This window comes from Silurus aristotelis, assembly GCF_946808225.1.
Source record: "Silurus aristotelis genome assembly, chromosome: 10".
NCBI lineage: Eukaryota > Metazoa > Chordata > Actinopteri > Siluriformes > Siluridae > Silurus > Silurus aristotelis.
In genome coordinates this window covers 18,420,393-18,447,585 of record NC_139583.1, presented here as the reverse complement: position 1 = coordinate 18,447,585, position 27,193 = coordinate 18,420,393, and the positions used below count along the sequence as shown (strand labels likewise).

The window sequence follows — 27,193 nt, the reverse complement described above, 5'->3', positions numbered from 1 at the left end:
AAGGAGGTTGTTCCCCAAAATCTCGCAATACATGGCCCCGGTCATCCTCTCCTTAATACAGTGCAGTCGCCCTGTCCCATGTGCAGAAAAACACCCCCAAAGCATGATGCTACCACCCCCATGCTTCACAGTAGGGATGGTGTTCTTGGGATGGTACTCATCATTCTTCTTCCTCCAAACACGTTTAGTGGAATTATGACCCAAAAGTTGTATTTTGGTCTCATCTGACCACATGACTTTCTCCCATGACTCCTCTGGATCATCCAAATGGTCATTGGCAAACTTAAGACGTGCCTGGACATGTGCTGGTTTAAGCAGGGGAACCTTCCGTGCCATGCATGATTTCAAACCATGATGTCTTAGTGTATTACCAACAGTAACCTTGGAAACGGTGGTCCCAGCTCTTTTCAGGTCATTGACCAGCTCCTCCCGTGTAGTTTTAGGCTGATTTCTCGCCTTCCTTAGGATCATTGAGACCCCACAAGGTGAGATCTTTAATGGAGCCCCAGTCCGAGGGAGATTGACAGTCATGTTTAGCTTGTTCCATTTTCTAATGATTGCTCCAAAAGTGGACCTTTTTTTACCAAGCTGCTTGGCAATTTCCCCGTAGCACTTTCCAGCCTTGTGGAGGTGTACAATTTTGTCTCTAGTGTCTTTGGACCGCTCTTTGGTCTTGGCCATGTTAGTAGTTGTATTCTTACTGATTGTATGGGGTGGACAGGTGTCTTTATGCAGTTAACAACCTTAAACAGGTGCATCTAATTTAGGATAATAAATGTAGTGGAGGTGGACATTTTAAAGGCAGACTAACAGGTCTTTGAGGGTCAGAATTCTAGCTGATAGACAGGTGCTCAAATACTTATTTGCAGCTGTATCATACAAATAAATAGTTTAAAAATCATACATTGTGATTTCTAGATTTTTTTTTTTTTTTAGATTATGTCTCTCACAGTGGACATACACCTACGATGACAATTTCAGACCCCTCCATGATTTCTAAGTGGGAGAACTTGCAAAATAGCAGGGTGTTCAAATACTTATTTTCCTCACTGTATATACATACAGTGGAACCCGGTTATGTCGATGTCCTAGGGGGTCGCCAAAAAGCATCGAGGTAACCGATGATCGAGATAAACGAAAATCAAAATGGCGGCAATATATTAACGTGCTTAAAATTTCTTTATGTACATGATGTGCGTTAATAAATGAGAATATGCATGCACGTGTTTTTGAAGGGTTTTTTTACACAACAGCGTTGCCGCGATTTGTTTGATAAAGGCATGCTATAAAAATAGATACAGTACATGTTTATCTGGCAGGAATCCACCTGCCATGGCCCCTTTCTCTGAAGCTCCCGGCTTCAATCGCGCACATATGGTGCTCGTTTAGCATCATCACCAGCTCCTATTTAAACTTCCATACTCTCACTGTCCGTTATTGTTGGTATATGTTGGTTCACGGCGGTCGTTGTTATCGCTCATGCGTATCCTGGTACGTGCCTTCCCACCGGCACTCTCTCAACGGCTGCGCTTTTCTTCCCAAAGCGCACCGCGGATTCCCCCCGATTCTGCCGGTGTTCATTCTATGCTTTTGCTGGTCATCCCACGTTGTGCTGTTTAGCGCCTTGCTTCTACTTTCGCCTCCCGTTCATCGCATAACATTTAACAACAAAAGGCATATGTGCACTAACTAACAGCAGAGATTCACCAGTATACAATGCAACACCTGTAGCATCTGTAAGGCTTGATTTTTCCGCCACTTCCGCGAGTTCTTCTGCGGCTGCACCGAGATAACTGACGTTAAATGGCAAATTTTTCCCCCCTTGTGCTCGAGATATATATATATATCGACATAACCGGTAAAAAATGCGAGGGCGAGATAACCGGGTTCCACTGTGTGTATATATATATATATATATATATATATATATATATATATATATATATATATATATATATATATATATATATATATACACAGTATCTCACAAAAGTGAGTACACCACTCACATTTCAGCAACCATTTTATTATATCTTCTCTGGTGACAATAGTATAAAAATGGAAATTTAATATATTTTACAGTCAATGTGCAGTATAGATTTCCTGTCCTCTAAAAATAACTGAACATACAGTTATTATTGTTTGAACACCATTGATATCTAGCACTGCATTAATCCTCCTGCATTAATCCTCCATATTGACATCACAGAGCTGCTGGCTTTTAAACACATGGTGCTTCTCCACTTTCTGCTTGAGGATGCCCCACAGGTGCTCAATAAGGTTCAGGTCTGGAGACATACTTGGCCACTAAATTACCTACTCCTTTAGCCTAGGCAGTTGTCATCTTGGTTGTGTGTTTTGGGTCAATAATATGTTGCTGCAATTCAGCCCATTTTCAGAAGGGAGGGCATCAGGTTCTGCTTCAGAATGTCATAGTACATGTGAATCCATGAATCCATGCCTCCCTCAATAAACCACAGCTCCCCAGTGCCAGCAGCACTCATGCAGCCCCAGACCATGATGCTACCACCACAAAGACACAATTTTCTTGGTACTCCTCACCAGGGCATCACCACACATGTTGGACAATATGTGAGACAAACAAGTTTATCAGACCACGGGTTCATGCTCTTGGACGGCAGCTTCAGAAGAAACTTCCCGATGATACCAAATTTGAACTCTTCGGATGCCATAATACACATCATTTTTGGAGGACAAATGGCACTGCACATCACCCCAAAAACACGATACCAACAGTGAAGTTTGGAGGTGGGAAAACCATGGTGTGGGGCTGTTTGTTTAGCATACAGTACTGGCAAACTTTATATAATTTAAGGAAGAATGAACCAAGACATTATTGATAAAAAAAAAAATCTGCTGCCATCTACCAGGTTGATGAAGATGAATCGAGGGTGGACAATGATGCGGGGAGTGTGGCACGGAGACGCAGCGTCTCATTCCCTCGGGGAACTAGGTTTATGTTCGTTCCCTAGAGACGTTCCCCTTCAGGGACTCGAGCTGTGTCGAAATGCTTTGGGTGTCCAATCACGCCACACTGACCAGACCCTGCCCAGTGTGTGAAGGCCTTGGCACCTGCATGGACAGAGGAGCCCGGAGTGGCCAGGACTTGTAGCTGAAAGGATGGCATCCACAACCCACCTGTTTGTCTTACGATCGGCTAGGAAATCTTTCCTATTAGGGCCACAGCAGACGAACAGCTGCACCGACCGCCTCCATGGACTCGTCCTGTGGAGACAAGGAGTTGGGTCTGTAACCCCTGGTCAGGGGCTATAAATGGAGGAGGGCAGAATGCATGTATGCCTCGTGGGGGGAGCTCTGGAGTGGAGAAGGGTCTCTACTACCTCGGTAGAGAGACCAGCTGCTACGAACTGTGCCCTTTCAGGGGCCACAGCCACAGCTTTCACAACTCCGGGCAAGGGTGAACCAGGGTTCTGCCTGCCTGCGAGAGGAGATCCCTCCTGGGAGGAATTTCCCACGAAGGGCCCTCGAGTAGGGATACCAGGTCCGCAAAGCATGGGTTGCCCGGACAATGAGTTTGCATGAGTTTTTCATGAGTTTGCTTGTTTTCTCTCAGACCTCTTGATCAGCTTTGATAAAGTGCTGCTTGTATGAGATTTTAATATTCATGTAGATGATGAAAACGATGCCCTAGGATTATCATTTGTCGATTTACTAAACTCTTTTGGAGTTAAACAAAACGTCACCAGACCAACCCACCGTTTTAACCACACACTAGACTTAATAATATCCCACGGAGCAGACGTCACTGATATAGATATTTTACCCCAGAGTGATGACATCACAGACCATTATCTCCTACTGTACACACTACCGGTAGAGCAGATTAACCGTGTTTCACCAGGGTATCGACTTGGTAGGACTATTGTTCCAACCACTAAGGACAGATTCATAAATAACCTGCCTGATTTATCTCAGTTTCACATTAAACCCATAACTGCTGATCATCTTGATGAGATGGCGAACAACATAGACCTTATCCTCACTAGCACTTTAGACACTGTTGCCCCCATCCGGTTAAAAAAGGTTCGAGAACAAGCACCTGCACCTTGGTATAATAGTCATACGCATGCCCTAAAGAGAACAACACGTAATCTGGAGAGAAAATGGAGGAAAACTAAATTGGAGGTATTTAGAATTGCGTATAAAGACAGTATGCTTAGCTACAGACAGGCGCTAAAAGCTGCTAGAGCTAAACACCTGAGCAAACTCATAGAAAATAACAAAAACAACCCCAGGTTCCTTTTCAGTACAGTCGCTAAATTAACAACAAATCAGGGATCTGAAAAATGTGTTCCATCACAGTTTAGTAGTGAAGACTTTATGAATTTCTTCACTGAAAAAATAGATAACATTCGAAAAACAATTGTGGCAGTTCAACCTCTGACAGCATCTCCCGACACAATCATACTTACAACCCCACAACTACACTGTTTTACATGTATAGGACAGGAAGAGCTGTATGATGCTATTATGAAAGCTAAATCAACAACATGTCAGTTAGATCCAATTCCCACTAAACTACTGAAGGTAGTGTTATATACAGCTGGTGAGCCTCTTTTAAATATTATTAACTCCTCACTATCGTTAGGTCATGTCCCTAAATCCCTCAAGTTAGCAGTTATTAAGCCCCTCATTAAAAAACCTAATCTGGATCCAAGCACGCTATCGAATTACAGACCAATTTCAAATCTCCCATTTATGTCTAAGATTTTAGAAAAGATTGTCGCTGCCCAGCTATGTAACCACTTGCAGGAGAACAATATCTTTGAAGAGTTTCAGTCAGGTTTTAGGCCCCATCATAGCACAGAAACTGCTCTAGTTAAAATCACTAACGACCTGTTTTTAGCTTCAGACCAAGGCTACATCTCCCTATTAGTTTTACTAGATCTTAGTGCTGCGTTCGACACTATAGATCATGATCTTCTCCTCGATCGCTTACAGAATTACATCGGTATTCAGGGACAGGCATTAAGCTGGTTTAAATCCTACCTGTCCAATCGTTACCATTTCGTAGATTTAAATGGAGAGCTATCCAGGATAATGCTAGTAAATTATGGCGTGCCACAAGGGTCAGTTCTGGGACCCCTGCTTTTTACAATATACATGCTTCCATTAGGAAATATTATTAGAAGGCATGGAATTAGCTTCCATTGTTATGCTGATGATACCCAGCTATATATTTCATCCAAACCAGGCGATACAGCTCAATTAGCTCGCATAACTGAGTGTGTTGAAGAAATAAGAGATTGGATGACCCATAACTTTCTGCTATTAAATTCTGATAAAACGGAGATTTTGCTCATCGGCCAAAAAAATAGTACACAGAAGCTCCAGCATCTCAGCCTGCATTTAGATGGTTGTTCTGTAACTACTAGTTCAACGGTAAAAGACCTGGGAGTTATTTTAGACAGCAACTTATCTTTCAAAAATCACATCAATCAAGTTACAAAAACAGCCTTCTTTCACCTTAGAAATATTTCTAAGCTAAGAAATATGTTATCTATATCTGATGCAGAGAAGCTCGTCCATGCGTTTATGACCTCTAGAATAGACTACTGTAATGCATTACTAGGTGGATGTCCTGCATCATTAATAAACAAGCTTCAGTTAGTTCAGAATGCCGCAGCAAGAGTTCTTACTAGGTCAAGAAAATACGATCATATAACCCCAATCTTATCGTCCCTACATTGGCTTCCTATTAAGTTTCGAATAGACTACAAACTACTGCTACTCACTTATAAAGCACTAAATGGTTTGGCTCCCATGTATCTATCCAGTCTCTTAACACGCTACAATCCGTCACGCTCCCTGAGATCTCAAAACTCTGGGCTTCTAGTAGTTCCTAGAATAGCAAAGTCCACTAAAGGCGGTAGAGCATTTTCACATTTAGCTCCTAAACTCTGGAATAGTCTTCCTGACAGTGTTCGGGGTTCAGATACACTCTCCCAGTTTAAGTGCAGATTAAAAACATATCTTTTTAGCAAAGCCTACACATAACACACATCACACACATCACATCATAACCTTGTGCTCCAGAACATCTGATCACATGCACATTATCAACTTGTGCTGTTAATATCATGAACAGCAGCTACGCTAATTCCTCTCCACTGCTTCTCTTTCTCTCCCCATCCCGAGGCATCCTGAGGTTTGGCCAGCTCCAGTCACGTCCCACCTCGTGAAGATTATGGACCTATGGATGATCATGGAGAAGTAGATGCCGAGTGTTTAAAGGCCCTGGCATGGAGAAGCTGATGCTGGATTTATGATGATCACAAATTGTTCTGTATTGTTGAAAGATTTATGACCAAACTTTTGATGTCACCCATATGAGGATGGGTTCCCCTTTGAGTCTGGTTCCTCTCAAGGTTTCTTCCTCATATCATCTAAGGGAGTTTTTCCTTGCCACTGTCGCCACGGCTTGCTCATCAGGGACAAACGCACACCATTCACCTTCACTGTTGTTTTCTGTAAAGCTGCTTTGAGACAATGTCTGTTGTGAAAAGCGCTATACAAATAAACTTGACTTGACTTGACTTGACTTGACTTGACAATGAGGTGCTACCAGGAGGAGACAAACTCCCTCCCAGCGAACTCTTTCCAGAACTTGTACAGGCGTAGCCTCAGCCATGACCATACCATGGCAGCCACTGTCTCGACAGGGCATCTGCTCTGACATCCAACCGTCCCGGGATGTAAACGGCTATCAATGAGAGGAGTTTGTCCTGGGACCAGAAGAGGACCTCCCGCGCCAGTTGTTTGCAAGGGGCGAGACCGGAGGCCCCCCTGGTGGTAGATGTACGAGACCACCGCAGTATTGTCCATGCGGACCAACACATGGTGGTCCCTTAGGCCTGGGAGGAAGTGTTTCAACCCCAAAACACTGCCAACATCTCCAGGCAATTTACGTGCTACGAGAGACGTGGGCCGCTTCACAGACCCTGGGTGGAGTGGCCACTCATGACCGCTCCCCCACCCCGTGAGGGAAGCGTCCGTCATTAGCGTTATGCGACGATAAGAAATCCCTAAAACAGGGCCTCGGGACAGAAATGTTGGTCCTTCCATGCATCCAAGGGTCGAAAGGGCACGCCTCGAGACCTTGATGGTATGATATGGACTACCTTTAGGGGAGAACCCTTCTGCCCCGGAGCCACCAATGGAGGGGCCTCATGTGGAGGAGGCTGAGTGGATTACACTGGACGCTGCCACCATGAGACAAAGCAGCCTCTGGAACTGCCTCACAGTGGGTGGCTGGCCTGCCCCTACCCTCCCGACTGCGGTGAGGATGACTTCGATCCGGGCGGGAGACAACCGTGCCCGCAACCTGGCTGAATCCCACACCACGCAGAGAAAATTGGTTCTCTGTGCTGGAGAAAGTACACTCTATCCCGGCGTTTCAGTCTGAACCCCAGTTCCTTCATGCAGATGAGAATGACATCTCGATGCCGAACTGCCTGGTGCTCTGAACGAGCCAATATCAACCAATTGTTGATATAATACAAAATGCGGACGCCCTAAAGCCGCAGCAGGGTCAGCGCTGCATTCACGCACTTTGTGAAGGTACGGGGTGAGAGTGCTAGGCCGAACAGGAAGACCGATATTGGTAAGCTTCGCCCCTAAAGCAACTTCAGGAACCTCTCGTGTGTGGGAAGGACGGCGACGTGGGAGCATGTGACCTCTAGATCTAACGTTTGACAAATCAGTCTTCGGACTTGATCTGAGACACGACCTCTCTGAGCGAGTATCCTGAACCCGAGTCTCATAAGTGAGTGATTCAAGGAGTGCAGATCCAGAATGGGATGCAACCCGCCGTCCTTCTTTCGGAACAATGAAGTACGGGCCGCCTGAAGCCCCCTGAAGCCCCCTGAGAGGTGGCGGATGACCCCCATCCGCAACGAACTTTCGGGTGGAATAAGAGAGGTAACTGCTGGAGGGAGGCAGCGTCCTAAACACCCTGTGGCAGGGCCGACAGACCGGCCTCCTGGTGGTGCCGGGCAGGGACGGGCACCATAGCAAGATGCAAGCTGTCAGGCTTACGCACCACAGCCCGTTCACTAGAGGCGAGGATGAACCTCAAGTCGTCCAGCCCCTCCTCGGGCTTAGAGTGTCTCTAGAGACGCTCTCTTTCCGGGCTATTTCGGTGTGCCTGGATGTACCAGGGCGAGGCTGCCGCCGAGCAGCCCCATTGGAGCGGCGAGGAAGTACCACTGAAAGGCCACCGCAGTCTCCTGGACCCGCCAGCAATCGCCCTTACCTACAGCGTAACCAGGTCAGGCCAGGAGGGGTCACCGTGGCACTCAGAAAGGAGAGAAAGCTAGTTAGCGTCCCTACCACAAGCGGCATCGTCCCGTAGCCGCGCTACTTAGTCCCAATAACATTTGCGCACAGCGAGAAACACGGCTAAAATGCTAACAACCAATACCCTCGAGAGCCGACTAAGCACGCTCCTAAGCTTAGCAAACAACACATCGGGTGCGTGTCTTCCCCCCAAAATGAAGCGGGGAAAGCAGGAATTCTGCAGATAACACACACAAAGCGCTTACCTGAACGAGCAGAATATACCTTGTCTTTAATACTTTTTTCCTTTGCATTTCACATTATTACACATAATGTATGGATATGTATGGTTTGATTTCTTTGAATTGCATGAGTTGTTACCAACATCTATGTAAAGTGAATAAATATAAAGGCTATAGCAGTGAAAAATGTGCAGACATTGTTTTAAGGTACAACAAGTAGAAGGTTATAAGGCTATGGCATGGAAAAAAAATTACAAAAAGATAAATAATCAAGTACACTAAATATATGTACATGTTTGTAAAATAGTAGGTAGGATGTACATGTTTGGTAAGGTGTGTATATATATAGATACACAATACAGTATATACAGTATGTAAGGTGTATACAGATACACACACATATATATATACAGTATGACTGGGATTTGAGGAGTCCTTAATGATGTAAGCTCTGTGCAGACATGCTGTGGTGAAGGTGCTCATTGGCAGGTAGTTGAGTGCTAGTGATGCATTGGGTGGTTTTGATTACCCTTTGCAGGGCTTTAAATTCACACATAGTGGAGCCTACATACCGTACAGTGATTGACTTGGCCAGGATGCTATCAATAATGCAGCGGTAAAAACCATCCATAGAATCGCTGAGGACAGATCACATTCTTGATGTCACCCAAATGAGGATGGGTTCCCCTTTTGAGTCTGGTTCCTCTAAAGGTTTCTTCCTCATATCATCTAAGGAAGTTTATCCATGCCACAGTCGCCACGGCTTGCTCATCAGGGATAAATGCACACCATTCACCTTGACTGTTGATTTCTGTAAAGCTGCTTTGAGACAATGTCTGTTTAAAAAAATAATTGGGAAATAAACTTGACTTGACTAGATAAGATTTCTCAAGACACCTCAAGAAGTACAAGCACTCTTGTGCCTACCTAACCAGAGCTGAAGTGTTCTGGTGCCAGGACAGATCTTTAGACATGTAAACTTTCAAGAACTTAACATTGATGTAGACTGGGGAGTGTCTATTAAAGTTCTGAAAGTCTACAATGAACTCTTTTGTTTTTATGGCGTTAAAGGTTAGGTTGTTGGTGGCAGACCACGCTGTCAGTACATACATACATATACATACATACATACAGTGCATTCAGTAAGAGGTTAGACCCTTCCTTCCACATTTTTTTAGTACAGAAGCATTCGGACCCTTGACCCAGCTTGGATGTGGAATGTCAGTGGAAAGCAACTTTCAGGTCTCTCCAGTGATGTTCAGTAGGGTTCAAATCAGGGCTCTGGCTGTCCCACTCATATTTATATATAAATATATGTCATTTTATTTGTGTGTATCTGTATACACCTTACATACTGTATATCCTGTATTGTGTATCTTTATATTCACACACACCTTACATACTGTACATCCTGCCTACAATTTACAAACGTACATATATTTAGTGTACTTGATTATTTAGCTTTTTGTAATTTTATTTTCCTTGCCATAGCCTTAAACCCTTCTACTTGTTGTACCTTAAAACAGTGTCAGCACATTTTTCACTGCTATAGCCACCCACCCACCCACATATATATATATATATATATATATATATATATATATATATATATATATATATATATATATATATATATATATATATATATACGTATATACATATATACGTATATACACACACACACACATGGAATGATGTGAAAAAGTGTTGGCCACCTTCCTGATTTCTTCTTTTTTTGCATGTTTGTCACACTTTAATGTTTCAGATCATCAAACTAAAAAAAAAAAGGGTTTGCCCCCTAAACCTAATAAGTGGTTGGGCCACCCTTAGCAGCAACAACTGCAATCAAGTGTTTGCGATAACTTGCAATGAGTCTGTTACAGCGCTGTGGAGGAATTTTGGTCCACTTATCTATGCAGAATTGTTGTAATTCAGCCACATTGGAGGGTTTTTGAGCAGGAAATGCCTTTTTAAGGTCTGTTTCTCGAATAACATACTTTGGTCAAAAATAACACCCAGGTTGCGCACGGTAGGCGCAAACTGAGGTGTTAGAGGACCAAAACTCAGAGAACTGCTGGGTGAGTCCGGGCTAAACAGGATATATTCAGTTTTTGCTTCGTTCAGATGAAGGAAGTTCTGGGAAAGCCATTGATTAACATCCTGAAGGCAGTTATGAAGAGGGTACAATGCAGAATTATCACTCAGAATCACAGGAAGATAAATCTGGAGGTCGTCAGCATAAAAATTTAACTTCGTTTTTGGAAATGAGTTGACCAAGTGGCAGCATATAGAGGGAAAACAGAATGGGACCAAGAATAGATCCCTGAGGCACACCAGATGACAGAGGAGCAACCGATGAAGAATGATCATTTAGCACAACTGAGAAAGTTCTGTTAGTGAGGTATGATGAAAACCAACTAAGCACCGCACCCTGCAGACCAACAACATGCTGCAGATGAGAGATGAGGATGGCATGATCCACTGCAACGCTCTCTACATTGGACTCAATCATTCTCCTCTCAGTCGGCTCCAAATGGTGCAAAACGCGGCAGCACGTCTTCTTACCAACACCTCAAAACAATTACACATCACCCCGGTCCTCCGCTCGCTCCACTGGCTTCCGGTGCGGTATAGGGTGGAGTATAACGTTTTGTTGTTCGTTTTCAAGGCCATCAATGGTCTTGCCCCGGCCTACCTCACCGAATTAATAACAGTTTACCAACCAGCCAGAACTCTCCGTTCCTCTGGACTTACCTCTCTGGTCATTCCTAAATTCCGATATAAAAAGTTTAGTGGTCGGTCATTTTCCGTCCAGGGACCAAAGCTGTGGAATGCACTCCCAGCTCACATCCGATTCATCACTGTGCACAGTGTTTTTAAATTACAGTTGAAAACTTATTTATTCATACAAGCTTTTAACACGTAGCCCTGCTTCACTGCTATTTTACTTATATTTTGTGTTCTTATATTTTTACATTTTTATATTTCTTATATTTTTATTGATTGTGTTGTTTTTACTGGAAAGTGCCTTGTGCTCCTTTTGGTTGCTGTAAGGCGCTATACAAATAAAGCTTGATTGATTGATTGATTGATGCCACAGCAACTCAATAGGATTCAGGTCAGGACTTTGACTAGGCCACTCCAAGGTCTTGTCCTGCTGCAGAATCCAAGTTAGCTTCAGCTTGAGGTCACAAACAGATGGGCGGACATTCTCCTTCAGCAGAATTTATCGTTCCATTTAGCACAGCACGTCTTCCAGGTCCTGAGGCAGCAAAACAGCCCCAGACATTTCACAATACATGGACACCAGAGACAGCTGTGACCAGGCCCCCCAGCCCTCTGTGTCATCTGCTACCGGTGGCCGGGAGAGGGGATGCCGGAAGCGTGGCAAGTGGGTGGGTGTCTATTCTAGGCTAAATGCTAACCCTAGCCGGCCGGCTGGCATTGTTCTTTCAAACTTCTGCTCCCTGGACAATAAACTGGATTACATCCGACTCCAGCGGACCATGCGGCGAAGGTCCAGAGACTGCTGCGTCTTTGTTTTCACAGAGACGTGGCTCACGACAGAGTTCCGGAAGAAGCCATCCAGCTAGAAGGGCTAACCGTGTTTCGTGTAGACAGAAATGCAGTTCTGTGTGGTAAGACTCACGGTGGTGGCATGTGTGTTCATATCAACATGGAATGGTACGAGAACTCTGTGCTTGTCTCATGCTACTGCTCATTGCTAGTGAATTGAATTTCAGGACTGTGCTCCCTAAACTCCAACAGCATGTGAACTTTGCAACGAGAGGAGCGAACACGATGGATCTTGTTTACACAAACATCCCTGGTGCAAATCGTGCCCACTAAGTAAAACTCTATGCAGAGTTAACCCATGAAAGTCTGCTGGACCAGAGAACATTCCTGGGAGAGTGCTCAGGGAATGTGCACAACAGCTAGCGGATGTCTTCACCGACATCTTTAACATCTTCCTGAGCAAACGTTGTTCCTACGTGCCTCAAGACAACAACCATCGTCCCTGTGCCGAAGAAATCTACTCATGCCTATCGAGGCTTGTCATGAGGCACATCAAGACCCAGCTTCCACTCTCACTGGACCCCGTGCAGTTTGCGTATCATCCAAACCGTTCCACGATAATATGCTATCTCCACAACCCTCTATTTGGCCCTCACCCACCTCGACAACAAGGACAACACGTACGTACGAATGCTGTTCATAGACTTCAGCTCAGCATTTAACACAATCATCCCTTTAGTATCTGATTGATAAGCTAGGCCTACTGGACCTAAACACCTCCATCTGCACCTGGATCCTGAACTTCCTGACTGGGAGACCTCAGTCAGTCCGGATTGTAAACAGCATTTCCAGCACCACCACACTGAGCACTGGGGCCCCTCAGGGCTGTGTGCTCAGCCCACTGATGTTCACTCTGCTGACTCAAGACTGTGTAGCAATGCATAGCTTAAACCACATCTTCAAGTTCGCCGATGACACGACCGTGGTGGGTTTCATCAGCAAGAATGGTGAGTCAGCATACAGAGAGGAGGTGGAACAGTTAACAGCCTGATGTGTAGCTAACAACCTGTCTCTGAATGTTGACAAAACCAAAGAGATGGTTGTGGACTTCAGGAGAGCACAGAAAAGCCATTTTCCATTGATTATTGATGGATCCTCAGTGGAGGTCAAGATGCACCAAATTCCTTGGTGTTCATCTGGCAGATAACCTCAACTGGTCACTCAACACCAGCTCCATTTTAAAGGAAGCCCAGCAGCATCTCTACTTCCTGAGGAGGCTAAGGAAAGCCCATCTCCCTTCCCCCATCCTGACCATGACCTACAGAGGGACCATTGAGAGCATCCTGAGCAGCTGCATCAATGCCTGGTTTGGGAACTGCACCGTCTCAGATCACAAGACCCTACAGAGGAAAGTGAGGACAGCTGAGAAGATCGTCTAAGTCTTTCTCCCCTCTATCATCGGCATTTACACCACACGTGGCATCTGAAAAGCCAACAGCATTGTGGACGACCACACACCCGTCACACACACTCTTCCCCCCTCCTGCCATCCAGAAAGCGGTTCCGAAGCATACGGGCCATCACATCCAGACTGTGTATCAGCCTCAAAACACAGAACTAAACTGAAACTTACACACGCACACACACACGCACGCACACACACACACACACACACACACACACACACACACACACACACACACACACACACTCAACTGTGTTACTGAACTGTACAACCTGAACTCAACACACACTCATTACTCATCTCAATCCATTCCACTACCATCTATTTATTATTATATTATTAACCATATTATGCCGTTTACATGCTGTTCTTTGCCCCTCTCGACTGCTACTACTGCTGTTTTTGCACTGCATTGTGATTGTTTACATATACTCCTGGTTATGGTCTTTATAGTCCACTTTGCACAGTACTGTATATTCAGAGTATACAGTAGGTTACTGGTCGGTGCTATCTTATGTGTTTTGTCCCACACTGTTTTGTGTTGTCTGTCTGTACGGAGAGGGGAACACAGTTTCAACAGGGGGGAACACTTTTTCACACGGCTATGAAGTTTTGGATTTTATTTTCCCTTAATAATAAAAACCTTAATTTAAAAACTGCATGTTGTGTTTACTTGTTATCTTTTACTTATATTCAAATTAATTTAATGATCTGAAACATAAAAAAGTGTGACGAACATGCAAAAACAATAAGAAATCAGGAAGCAGGCAAACACTTTTTTACACCACTGTAAGATTAACACATAATTACCACTGGTCCCTCTTTTGCTGCCAAAACAGTCCTGATTCATTTAGCATTAACTTCTTCAGCAATTTGAGCTTCAGTAGCTCGTCTGTTGGATCGGACCCAAAGGGCCAGCCTTTCAATGGCTTGACTCTGTTTTTTTAACTTTTTGCATTGTTAGTTCTTCCTGCTGTTTCTTTTAAATTACCTTCTTTTTAAGGGATTAGACAGACAACCATTTTATATTTATTGTTAGGCAGTATTATCATGGTGCAAGAAAATGGCACAAATGCGAAAAGTATACATTGTTTTAAAAACTTGTTTTATATATATATATATATATATATATATATATATATATATATATATATATATATATACAGTATATATATATATATATACAGTATATATATATATATATATATATATATATATATATATATATATATATATATATATACAGTATATATATATATATATATATATATATATATATATATATATATATATATATATATATATATATATATATACAGTATATATATATATATATATATATATATATATATATATATATATATATATAAATAAAATTGTTATTATTATAATTGTTATTATTATTATTATTATTATTATTATTATTATTATTGTAGTGCTCTTAATGCAACAATCTTGCTTTTATTTCTAGGGAGTTCTTCGGCCAGGGCTGGATGAAGAATGACAAAAATGAAAAGACACCCTACATCATGACAACGACAAAGCACTTCAATGATGTACATATGTATCTTTTGACCTTTATGTACATGAGTACTGAAATTATACTTTACGCTTTTACCCATCCTAATTGCCAGGGGTGGTGATAATTACTTGTCTGCATGCAGTCATCTTTCCCTTTATTTGTCTCACCTGTTATCAAGCCAAGATGGTGGCAAGCTGTGTAATCTACAAAAATATACCATAGATCTATGATAGGAATATGGTTTCAGAAATTACAAGTTCATCCTGTCCAGGCTGACAGGTTATGTGGTCGATGTACTAAAAGGAAGTAAAAAGTGGGGATAGAGAGCAAGCCTCTGAGTACAGATAATTGATAATCCACACAAGTCATCTTTGCCAATTCTTGACCTCACAATCTCCACAAACCAGCACTATAGTCCTGGAGAAGTCACATGATGCTATTAGCAACCAGCTTACTTTACATCTATAAAAATACTCTTAATGATTGTCCCAGGAGACTTATATTATATTATATGATATTTCGGAGTTTGCAAAGGTGTTTATCCAATCCTATAAGCCTCTAATGAGTATAGCAAAGCCAGTGGAAGGCCACATGACTGCAAGATTGTTTTGCTTACAGACTGGGATGTTTTTTCAATGGTAGCTGATATGCAGTATGAATGCTGTATATCAGTTCTGACCTACATAGATTCTGCAATAAAACCTTACAGTGTTACCCCTTACAGCAATGCCAGGAGAGAATTAAAATGTGCATTAGGGACAGTTGTAATTAATGCATTGAAAAACTAAAATTTAAATTGAATTGAAAAATAAAATAAAAGCCATTGCTACAAAAATCTATTTCTCATAAATTAGCAGGGGTTATTTCCCATGTTTTGGTTTTGATTAACAAAACAACAGGGTTGGAGCACACCCTTACCTATAGACAATGAGAAAGTGCTTGTCATAAATTCTCTTTAGGTGACCACTACTATGAGAAAAACTAACATCAACAAAGTAACATGACTTCACAGGGTCTTGGGCCACAAACTAAATTTTCATTTACTCTAATAAAATGTTAGCCTTTCATTACAGTCTTCCACTATTGTCTATGCCCAAAAAGATTTCACCAGAATGTCTCAATGACTTCCAATGACTAGAATAACTTCCTGGTACTCTAAACAGTGTTTTCATGAAATATTTTAATGAACTTAAACTTGTGATGTGTACACAAGAGGACCCAGAAGCGGGAATCTTATACAAACTGCAGTGAACAGAGTCTTTATTTAGATTCATAGGAAAGTGTGATAGATTTGCTTTTACACACAGGGGAGCTGCCATACCACATTATGGTGGAGTTTCTCAGAATCACTCAAATAAAAAATCTGCCATTTGTCTACTTCATTTGAGTGAAAAAAAAACCCTAAACTGTTCAAGCATGCAACAAGTCACTTATCAGGGGTGAGTTTGCGCTCTTTTTTTATTGCTACTTGGTGATATCTACTTAGCACAAACATACAGTTCAGCATCATTTCAACAGCAAGCATGAAATTGTGAGATTAATAAATGATGAAAGAAACTCCTTACTCCTTACTCTAACGTGTCACAACATGCATAGCCTTATTTGTGCATTTTTTTTTTCAAGTTGTTGAAAAGAAGGTATTGGGCTCATGATTATTTTAATAGATATCAATCAGTGTTGTACTAAGGGTAACAAAGTCTTGTTCATGAGAGTTCAGAGGTCATGTGGGCATGAAGGGAAAATATTAAAAATATATTTGGGGGTGGTTAGGAGGTGACCACTGCAGACCTGGAAAGTGCTGAGGCCAGGCCTCAAACTGTGCTCACAGGCTTAAGAGCCTCAGTGAGGAACTGAAAGCAGGTTGAGTGAGAATCTTCAAGAGAGTGAGGCTGGTGGTGAATCCTAGGTACAGAGGATTCAGAAATAGCACATCAAACAACAATGAGGGAAACCAGAAAGCACATCAGACACAAGAGATACTGCATTGAGACCGGGAACAATCTGTCAGGATCTTCCAGGCACATAGTGGTTCCGCTGCACACACTTTCGGGTCAGCAGCCATCTTGTCGTTTTTTCCACGCCTCCTGGTATTTAAGGACACCAAAGAAACAAAGTCTCTGAGAATATTCTTGCCACCCTGCCTGCTCTGGTTCCTGTTTCTGCTCCTGCTCCCTGTTCTGCTATGCTCTGGTTTTGAACTCTGGACCGGTTTTTGGTTTGTGTTTCTCCCCTGCCTATATTGTTCTGTTTGCCGGCTTTGGATGTTTTGGACTGTTTTTTCAGCTTTGGTTTTGTCTTCCCTGCATTGCTTGTTTGCCTGTGTTTTGACCCTGGACTGTTTATTGGACTTTGTTTTTGCCCCATCAAAGCCTGTTTTCACCTTACTCCTGTGGCATCCTGCATTTGGGTCCTCACTCACCTTGTCACCTGTGCTCTGGCTGTGCATTGTGTCAAGTGAGTTACTGACAGAATAATCTGTCTGTGCATCGTGTCCTGTGAGTTCCTGACAGAATAGTCTGGCCAAAAATGGACCCAGCGGCTGTATTAAAGTGTTGGGCTTGTTCCACCGCAGACCGGCAATTTCGTGCCTGTCCAAGTGGGAGCTGAATATCAACTCTCTGATTAAAAAAAAAAAAAAATGCATACCAGCGGTTGTATTCCCAGCAACAGCTGAATAAGTTCAACTTACCAAAGAAAATTATGGTGCACTTCTATACCCCATCATTGAATCTATACTTCCCTTCTACATCACTATCTGCTGCCTCTGCTTAACACAAAGACAAACTGCAGAGTGTCATTGTGTGTCAGTGTGTCTACAGAGATGGTGATTGTCTACAATCTTCCACCAGACTTTTTGAATCACTCCCCTCTGGCAGGAGACTATGGACCATCAGAACCAAAATCTCATGCCACAAAAACAGATTGTTTCCATCTGCAAATGACTTCATCATTAAAAACAAGGGCCCACGATCTCTGACCTGCTTCCATTAACATTACAGTGATTTAAACCCTACACTGTTTATCTCAAGTGTTCAAGAGAGTGCATAAATCAGGTTCAGTTAGTTCAGAATGCAGAGTCCATACTACTAGTCCTTCATACAACAGTTGATGGTTTCTCATCAATGCCCTGGGGATTCATGAAATTACAGAGTAAGAACAGGAACACTAAGGATTTGAACTTGGACTGTAGGTAATGTCAACAGTCTGCTACACTGACTTAGTACTACAGTTTGCATCTGATTACAATCACTGCAAACCTCAACATCATTTATTTGTAATAAATGGACATTTGCTACCACCCAGATGAGGATGGGTTCCCCTTTTGAGACTGGTTCCTCTTAAGGTTTCTTCCTTATGCACATTCCCGATTATCTCGGGGAGTTTTTCCTTGCCACAGTTGCCACCAGCTTGTCATCAGGGACAAACTTACACTTAAAACAACATCTTATTAATTCTTTATCACTACATTATCTGTGTAAAGCTGTTTTGAGACAATGTTCTTTGTTAAATTAAATTGAATTGAATTGAATGATTGCCTAATTCCACATGATACAAATTTTTATTTATTGATATATTTTTATACTATTCACCTGTAAACCCGTCTGTCTATACCTGTGATTTGTTAAATTAAACTAGTGTTTCTTTCACTGTTAACTTGGGTAATTTTTAATAACTTACAAATAAATATCTATTTTTGATTCAGATACATTTTCTGTAAATTATTAAAAGTATTTAAACAAGTGATAAATTAGAATTAATATGACATTAACATGCCTTTTTACTACAATTCTTGAAAGATATCTTATACACACACCACCTCAGTGCTTCCACCTGTGTCTCCTTAGTCTCTGTGTATTTAATTTAATTGAATTAATTTTTATTTGTATAGTGCTTTTAACAATGGGAATTGTTTCAAATCAGTTTTTCACAGATAATTTGGTAAGAAAGAATCAATAACATTCAAGTTCCCCTTTTGTGTCAGTCTAGTTGCTTGTTTGTTAAAGTTGTGTGGTCTGTTTTCCCGTGTCTTCATCCCTTGTTCTTAGCTTTTTTTTTTTTTTAGCCATTCTGTTTAATCTTTGAGTATTTTTGTTGGTTCTCATGCAATGTTAAGATTTTTCCTCAAGTTTTCTAGGAGTTTTGTTATTTGTTCCCCATTTTTATCATTATTATTATTTTTGTTATAGGGATTTTTAGATTGTGTTAAGTTCTTCTTTGAAGCCCAAATGGCATGAGTTTTATCAGCCTACTCCCAGCTTCATAATTGCATTGTTTTATTTGCACATAATTTTCTTTTATTTTTTATTTTATTATTTTTTTCAGAATTTTTTTTTTTTTTTTTTGTAATTTAGGGAATTTCTGCTTAGTATTTTACTTAATGTAGTTTCTTCAATTTTATTTTTCCACAAGCTTTATAGGCATCCCACAGTACAGATTGAAATATTTTCCATTGTCATTCTCTTAGTGTTTGATTTCCATTTTCATATGTGCTATAATCTGCTCATTATTTAGAATGCTAGAATTCAGTCTTTATAATGTATTAATGCAAATTATATTCAAACACATTAGGCATATACAGGTGCATGGCTTGATAGGTCCATTGTCTATTATAATAATCCAAGATGGTGGTGTGGCAATAGCTTGCAGCAGCCGCTCCGGATCCAAATTGGTGCTACTTTTATTTTGTAGCTCACCTTATGCAACTTATGGATATTGGAGCAACAGGTGTCCTTGTGTACCATACATGTACCAAACACTCCAGAAACACAGAAACAACTCTAACAACATAATTAATGATGATCTGTGAGAGAAGCAATGCGACCTCGGCTTGCTTCATGGACCAGGCCTCCAGACCTCAGCATCGTTTGCAGCTGACGGATGGAATAGGGGAAATTTGAAAGTGAAACAGGCTGCAAACAACAGCGATTTTATCAACTTGAAGGAGTACACATCATCAGTGACCAGCTACATCAGCAAGTTCATTGATGACATGACCATCTCTAAGACCATTACCACACGCTCTAACCAGAAGCTATGGATGAGCGCTAAGGTCTGTGCACTGTGTAAGGATGGTCAGAGCTCTTAATGAGGTCATACCCTGAGAACTGCCATGCAACTTAATGAGGCCAGACCCTTGGAACTACCATGCAACAAAACAATAAACTTTTTAATCTGAGCAAAGGATCTCTTTAATCTGAGGAGAGAATGCCATTTGTTCAGCTGCCCTCTCACCCATCCTTGAGCCAAAATTAAAGACATCGGGTTTGGGAAATATTCTGTCCTACTGAAATGAGGAATGTCCCAGAGAAGATGTTGGTTTTTACCCCAGGGTCTATTTGGTTTTAGGTAACATCCTGTCCCAACAAAGGGTTTGCAAAGCTTTTTTTACTTTGAATACGGGAGTGTTTGTGATGGTTTGGGTATTTAAGGAGATTTGGTGAAACACTCAGGGAAGCATTCTGTAGTCAGAACTTCCCACACAGGCTCTGTGTGTCTCTATTGCCAGTGACTCTTTAACAACTCTTTTGTAAACTGCATTGCTAAACTATTTGGTTTTATGCTGATCATGTTGCGTAACTTTCTTCTATTTTTTGTTCTACATTTGTGAATGTCTTCATCTTTGTGAGCAGCGCAGTTATTCCTATGTGCCTCAAGACAACGACTATTGACCCGTCACATTCACACCCATCATGAAGAGGCTCCCCCATTCGAGAGGCTCATCATGAGGCACATTAAGACCCAGTCACCACCCTCACTGGACCCCATGCATTTTGCGTATGATCCAAACCGTTCCACAGTTAATGCCATCTCTGCAAGCCTCCATTTGGCCCTCACCTACCTGGACAATAAGGACACATACGTACGAATGCTGTTCATAGACTTCATTTTAGCATTTAACACAATCATCCCTCTGCACCTGATTGAGAAACTGAGCTCACTGGGCCTGAACACCTCCCTTTGCAACTGGATCTTGGACTTCCTGACTGGGAGACCTTAGTCAGGCCGGATTAGGAACAGCATCTACAGAATGATTGTGTTGAATGTTGAGCTGAAGTCAATGAACAGCCTTCGTGCATGAGTCCTTGTTATCCAGGTGGGTAAGGGCCAAATGGAGGGTTGTGGAGATAGCATCGTTAGTGGAACGGTTTGGACGATACGCAAACTGCATGGGGTCCAGTAAGGGTGGGAGCTGAGCACTCTGCCAGGAATGTTGTCAGGTCCAGCAGACTTCCGTTGGTTAACTCTGCATAGCGTTTTCCTCACTTCAGCTGTGGTTAGACAGAGCACCTGGTCAGTGGGAGGAGGGGTGGTCTTCCTTGCCTTTACGTTGTTCTGTACCTCAAACCGGGCATAGAAGTCATTCAGCGCATCTGGGAGGGAGGCGTCACGTTCACAAGCAGGTAATGTAGTCTTGTATTTTGTGATCGCCTGGATGCCCTGCCACATGCGCCGGGTGTCTCCGCTGTCCTGGAAGTGGTCGTGGATTTTCTTTACGTGTGCGCCCTTCGCCTTTCTGATGGCACGGGACAGTTTGGCCCTTTCTGTTCTTAAGGTCGCTTTGTCCCCAGTTCTGAAGGCAGAGTCTCTTTGTTTTAGCAGCACACGCACTTTTGCAGTCATCTACGGCTTCTGGTTGGAGCGTGTAGTGATCGTCATGGAGATGGTCACATCATCAACACATTTGCTGATGTAGCTGGTCACTGATGATGTGTACTCCTCCAAGTTGATGGAATCGCCATTGGTTGCAGCCATGGCCCAGTCAGTGCACTCAAAACAGTCCTGACGAGCAGAAGTAGCTCCTTCTGGCCAGGTTTTCACCTGTTTCTGAACCGGTTTAGAGCGTCTGATGAGTGGTCTGTATGCTGGAATTAACACAACAGAGCAGTGGTCTGAGTAACCGAGATGGGGGCGGGGCTCCGCACGATACGCGCCGGGGATGTTTGTGTAAACAAGATCCAGCGTGTCCGCTCTTCTTGTTGCAAACAGTCCTGAGATTCACATGGTTGAAATCTCCGGCGATAATAAACACTCTGTCGGGGTGAGCATTCTGCAGGTCGCTAATAGAGTTCAATCAGTGCCTCCTTAGCATTAGCGCTGGGAGGAATGTACACTCCGACAATGAAAACAGTGGTAAATTCCCGTGGTAAATAAAAAGGTCTGCATCTAACAGTCACAAACTCCACTAGCGATGAGCAGTAGCGTGAAACAAGCACAGAGTTCTTACACCATTCCGTGTTGATATAAACACACACTCCACCACCGCGATTCTTACCGCACAGAACTGCGTCTAGCTGGATGGCGGCTTCCGGGAACTCTGTCGCTAAGCCACGTCTCCGTGAAAACAAAGACGCAACAGTCTCTAAACTCTCGCCGTGTGTTTGGCTGGAGTCGGATGTAGTGCAGTTTATTGTCCAGGAAGCAGACGTTAGAAAGAAAAATGGAAGCGAGAGCCGGCCGGCTAGGGTAAGCATTTAGCCTAGCACGGACACCCGCTCGCTTGCCGCGCTTCGGCTTCCTCGAGCATCGCTTCCGACGTCCTCTCTCCCGGCTACCTGCACCAGGTGACCCTGAGGGCTGGGGGCCTGGTCTTTGTGGACCAATTTGAAAGCACCATTTTTGGATCCGGAGAGGCCGCTGCGAGCTACTGCCGTGCCGCCATCTTGAATTCATTTACACTGGGGCCCCTCAGGACTGTGTGCTCAGCCCACTGCTGTTCACTCTGCTGACTCTGCTGCTGACTGTGTAGCAATGAATAGCTCGAACCACATCAAGTTTGCTGATGACACGACCATATTGGGTCTCATCAGCAAGAACGATGAATCAGCATACAGAGAGTAGGTGCAACAGAAACAGCTTGGCTTAGAGTCAACAGCCTCTCTCTGAACGTTGACAAAACCAAAGCAATAGTTTTTTACTTTAGGAGAGCACATAGCAGCCATTTTCCACTGATCATCGATGGCTCCTCTGTGGAGATCAAGAGCACCAAATTTCTTGGTGTTCATCAGGCGAAGAACTTCACTAGGTCACTGAACACTAGCTCTTTCACCAAGAAAGCTCAGCAGCGTCTCTACTTTCTGACAAGGGTGAGGAAAGGCCATTTCCCTCCTCCTATCCTGACCATGTTCTACAGAGGGACCATTGAGAGCATCCCGAGCAGCTGCATCAGTGTCTGGTTTGGAAACTGCACCATCTTGGATTACAAAACCCTAGAGAGGCTAGTGAAGAGAAGCTGAGAAGATCATAGGAGTCACTCTCCCCTCTATAACAGACATTTACACCTGCATCTGCAAATCCAACAGCATTGTGAACGACCCCACACACACTTTGCACTCTCCTACCATAAGGGAAGCAGTTCGGAGGCATTCAGGCCCTCACATCCAGACTATGCAACAGTTTTTCGCTCAAGCCATCAGGCTCCTCAACACAAACAACTGAACTGGAACTGAATCTTACATGCGCACACTCACTCAACTGTGTGTCACTGAGCTGCTACAAATCTGAACTTAAACACACACTCATTCTCATTTCACACATCCATGTCTTTAGCACCACCCATATTATATATTATTTTATTATAACTACATAACTGTTTACACACTGTTTTTGCACATCAATTTGACTGCTGCTATTGCTGTTTTGTTTACATTTTGTGTTTATTTACAAGCACACTCCTGTATACAGCTTTTTTTATGTACACTGTACTGTATAACATACAGTAGGTTTACTTTCGGTGCTAATTTGTGTTTTGTGTATTTGTCCTACACTGTCTTGTCTTGTACTGTTTGCACCAGGTTGCACATGATGCACTTTATGTGGTGAGGACAACTTACTTTAGTCCTTAGCTCTGTGTTCTGTTATGTAGCTCTAGGTTGTTTTATGTAGCATCAGGGTTCTAGAGGAACATTGTCTAATTTCACTGTGTACTGCATCAGCAATATATGGTTGAAATGACAATAAAAGCTTCTTGACTTTTGACTTGACTCCTATGCTACATTCAGTTAAAATTTGTCTGTTTTTATAATATATAAATTCCATTCTTGAGTATTTTAAATGTGGGTGTGAGTAATGGGTATAATCTTGCCATTTGGAGTGAAACGTCTCTCCAATCAGTCTGAGATTTCTTAATAGGGCATTACATTTATTTGCTATAGGAGTTAAATATCACTTTAAATGTATTAATTTTTGGATTGTGGATTATCTTAATATCTCACACAAAATAAAGTTCCTTGTGTCTATAACAGTTCACGTTACGATGGTCAGTGATCACTTGGAATTGGTTGTGGGCCCCATCTAACCAATGTCTCCACTCCTTTAATGCCTCCTTAATGGAAAGTATTTCCCCGTTCCCCACATCATAATTGAACTCTGCCAGGGGTAATTTACATGTTATTTGAGACGGTATGCCACGAATACCTCAATCTGGAGGCATCTACCTCCACTTTAAAGGGGATGCTATGGTCTGTGTGTTGCAAGTTGGGTGCAGAGGTTAATCACCCCACAAAGTAAGCCTGGTGCTGTTGTTTCTGATGACTGGTGGATAAAAGTTTGCAAGACCTAGGAACCTTTGAAGTTCCTTGATACTCGAGGGTTGAGGCCATGCTGTGACTGCTTCCACTTCACTCTTGTCCATCTCCACCCCCTGCTGGCTGATGACATATCCCAGGAAGGTGGTGGAACTCTTGTGAACCTCAAACCTTTCTGAATTTACCATAAGTTGGTGCTGCAACAGCCTCCCTAGTACTGTGCGTACTTGATGGATGTGGAGGTCATAGGTTTTAGAGTATACTTAAATGTCGTCAATATACATGATGATACAAGAGTTTAGTAGGTCCCGAATAATTTTATTCATGAAGGCTTGAAATACAGCTGGTGTGTTCGTCAGGCCATATGGCGTTACCTGGTACTCATAGTGCCCCCTTGTTGTATGAAAGGTGGTTTTCCTTTTACCCCTCTCGCTGAGCTGGATCAGGTTATATGCACTGCGGAAATCTAATCGGGTTAAGTAGATAGTCTCCCGTAGCTGTTCAAGGGTTGATGATACTAGCGGGAGTGGGTACGGGTACCACACCGTGATGGCATTTAGGCCATGGTAGTCTATGCAGGGCCTTAATCCCCCATCATTCGTCTCCACAAAAAAGAATCCTGCTAATGCTGGGGACAGTGTTTAAGGCAGTTGGATGACCAATGTAGCAGTTCTTTGTGCTTCCATAATATTACAGGGTCATGTAATAAACATGGAAAACAGCCATGGAAACCCTAGAATGATAGGATTGTCTGGGGAGGAGATGATGAACAAATTAAGCTTATCCACATGAAATTAACCCACTCATAGTGGGACTGAAGTGGTTTAATGGGTTATGAAACAGTCACCTATTGGACTGATATCCATCTCAGTGATTGTGACTGGTGTGACACATGGAATCATTAGGAGCGTGAGGTCTTCAACCAGCAGCTGGTTGATAAGAATGACGGCTGACCCTGAATCTAAAGGCGATGAGAAGGTACGATGTTCATTAATAGAATAAAGCTGCACAGGCAATAGAAGACTGTGTGAACAAAGATTCAAACTCACGTGGGCAGAGGTTCAGGATGGACGGGGACGTTGCATTGGGTGCTGGCTCCGAATTAGGTAATCGGCAGTGAATTATGTTATAGGCGGATAGCTAGTGTAATGTACTTTGACAACGGGAGTTTTTTTTATCATTGCAGGCCATCTCAGCCTGTAGACTGTGATGCAGACCTTTTTGGAACATGGCTTGAAGGGCCATATCATTCCAACTACTTTGAGCAGCCAGTGTCCCAAATATTAAAGCATACTCTGCTGCAGCAATGGTCGGCAGAGCTATCATAATGGTCCGCCGCCATTTTGGTCGGTTTGGGACAGCTGGCCGGCATAGCTTGCAGAGCTTGCGTGAGGTGAGTGTTAGCCATCTAGTGCATCTTGAGTTGCTGCGGGTATGCCGATATCATTTCTGCGTGGTAGCAGAACATTCTATAGTTGTTCTACTGGATAATCTTGTGGTGAAATATTCTGTAAGTTTGACCCAGGCTGTATAGAATCCAGATGCAGTTTATTAAAGAAACAGCACAGATAAGCCACACGTACATCTAGAACATAGTCACATTAGCAATAGTCTGGTACACAAAGAAGGCAATCAGCGAGGCAAACAAATCAGATGAATGACAAAGTCATAAATTGTCATAAATAAAAGCAAGGCTGGTGTGCAATAAGGCAATGAACATAAACAGTGAAAATGTCTCGGTATGCGCTTGGAAAACACAACACTTCGCACTGTAGTGTACCATTAGCATGGCTTATGATTTGTGAATACAGGAAGTATTTCTTCGCCTGGAAGTGTTCTGAACTCGAGAGATGGCTCCCTCTGTTGGTGTGGAGTGGGGTTTGTATTGGGAGCCATTAAAAAATTGTTGGCCATGACTGTGTGTGTGTGTGTGTGTGTGTGTGTGTGTGTGTGTGTGTGTGTGTATATATATATATATATATATATATATATATATATATATATATATATATATATATATATATACAGTGCGGAAAATAAGTATTTGAACACCCTGCTATTTTGCAAGTTCTCCCACTTAGAAATCATAGAGGGGTCTAAATTGTCATCGTAGGTGCATGTCCACTGTGAGAGACATAATCTAAAAAAAAAAATCCAGAAATCACAGTGTATGATTTTTTAACTATTTATTTGTATGATACACCTGCAAATAAGTATTTGAACACTTGAGAAAGTCAATGTAAATATTTGGTACAGTTGTCTTTGTTTGCAATTACAGAGGTCAAACGTTTCCTGTAGTTTTTCACCAGGTTTGCACACACTGCAGGAGGGATTTTGGCCCACTCCTCCACACAGATCTTCTTTATATCAGTCAGGTTTCTGGCCTGTTGCTGAGAAACACGAAGTTTGAGCTCCCTCCAAAGATTCTCTATTGGGTTTAGGTCTGGAGACTGGCTAGGCCACGCCAGAACCTTGATATGCTTCTTACAGAGCCACTCCTTGGTTATCCTGGCTGTGTGCTTCGGGTCATTGTCATGTTGGAAGACCCAGCCTCGACCCATCTTCAATGCTCTAACTGAGGGAAGGAGGTTGTTCCCCAAAATCT

The 27,193-nt window shown here is 42.7% G+C and overlaps 1 protein-coding gene across 6 annotated transcripts in view; it reads left to right on the top strand.

Moving 5' to 3' along the window:
- Positions 1–27,193, top strand: part of rasgrf1 (Ras protein specific guanine nucleotide releasing factor 1) — a 188,324-nt gene that overhangs the window by 144,973 nt on the left and 16,158 nt on the right. For all 6 annotated transcript variants that reach the window (XM_083552609.1, XM_083552606.1, XM_083552605.1 and 3 more), the window contains one exon: positions 15,014–15,098. In XM_083552609.1, the coding sequence (XP_083408735.1) occupies positions 15,014–15,098 (85 nt within the window). The remainder of the gene's footprint in view (positions 1–15,013; positions 15,099–27,193) is intronic.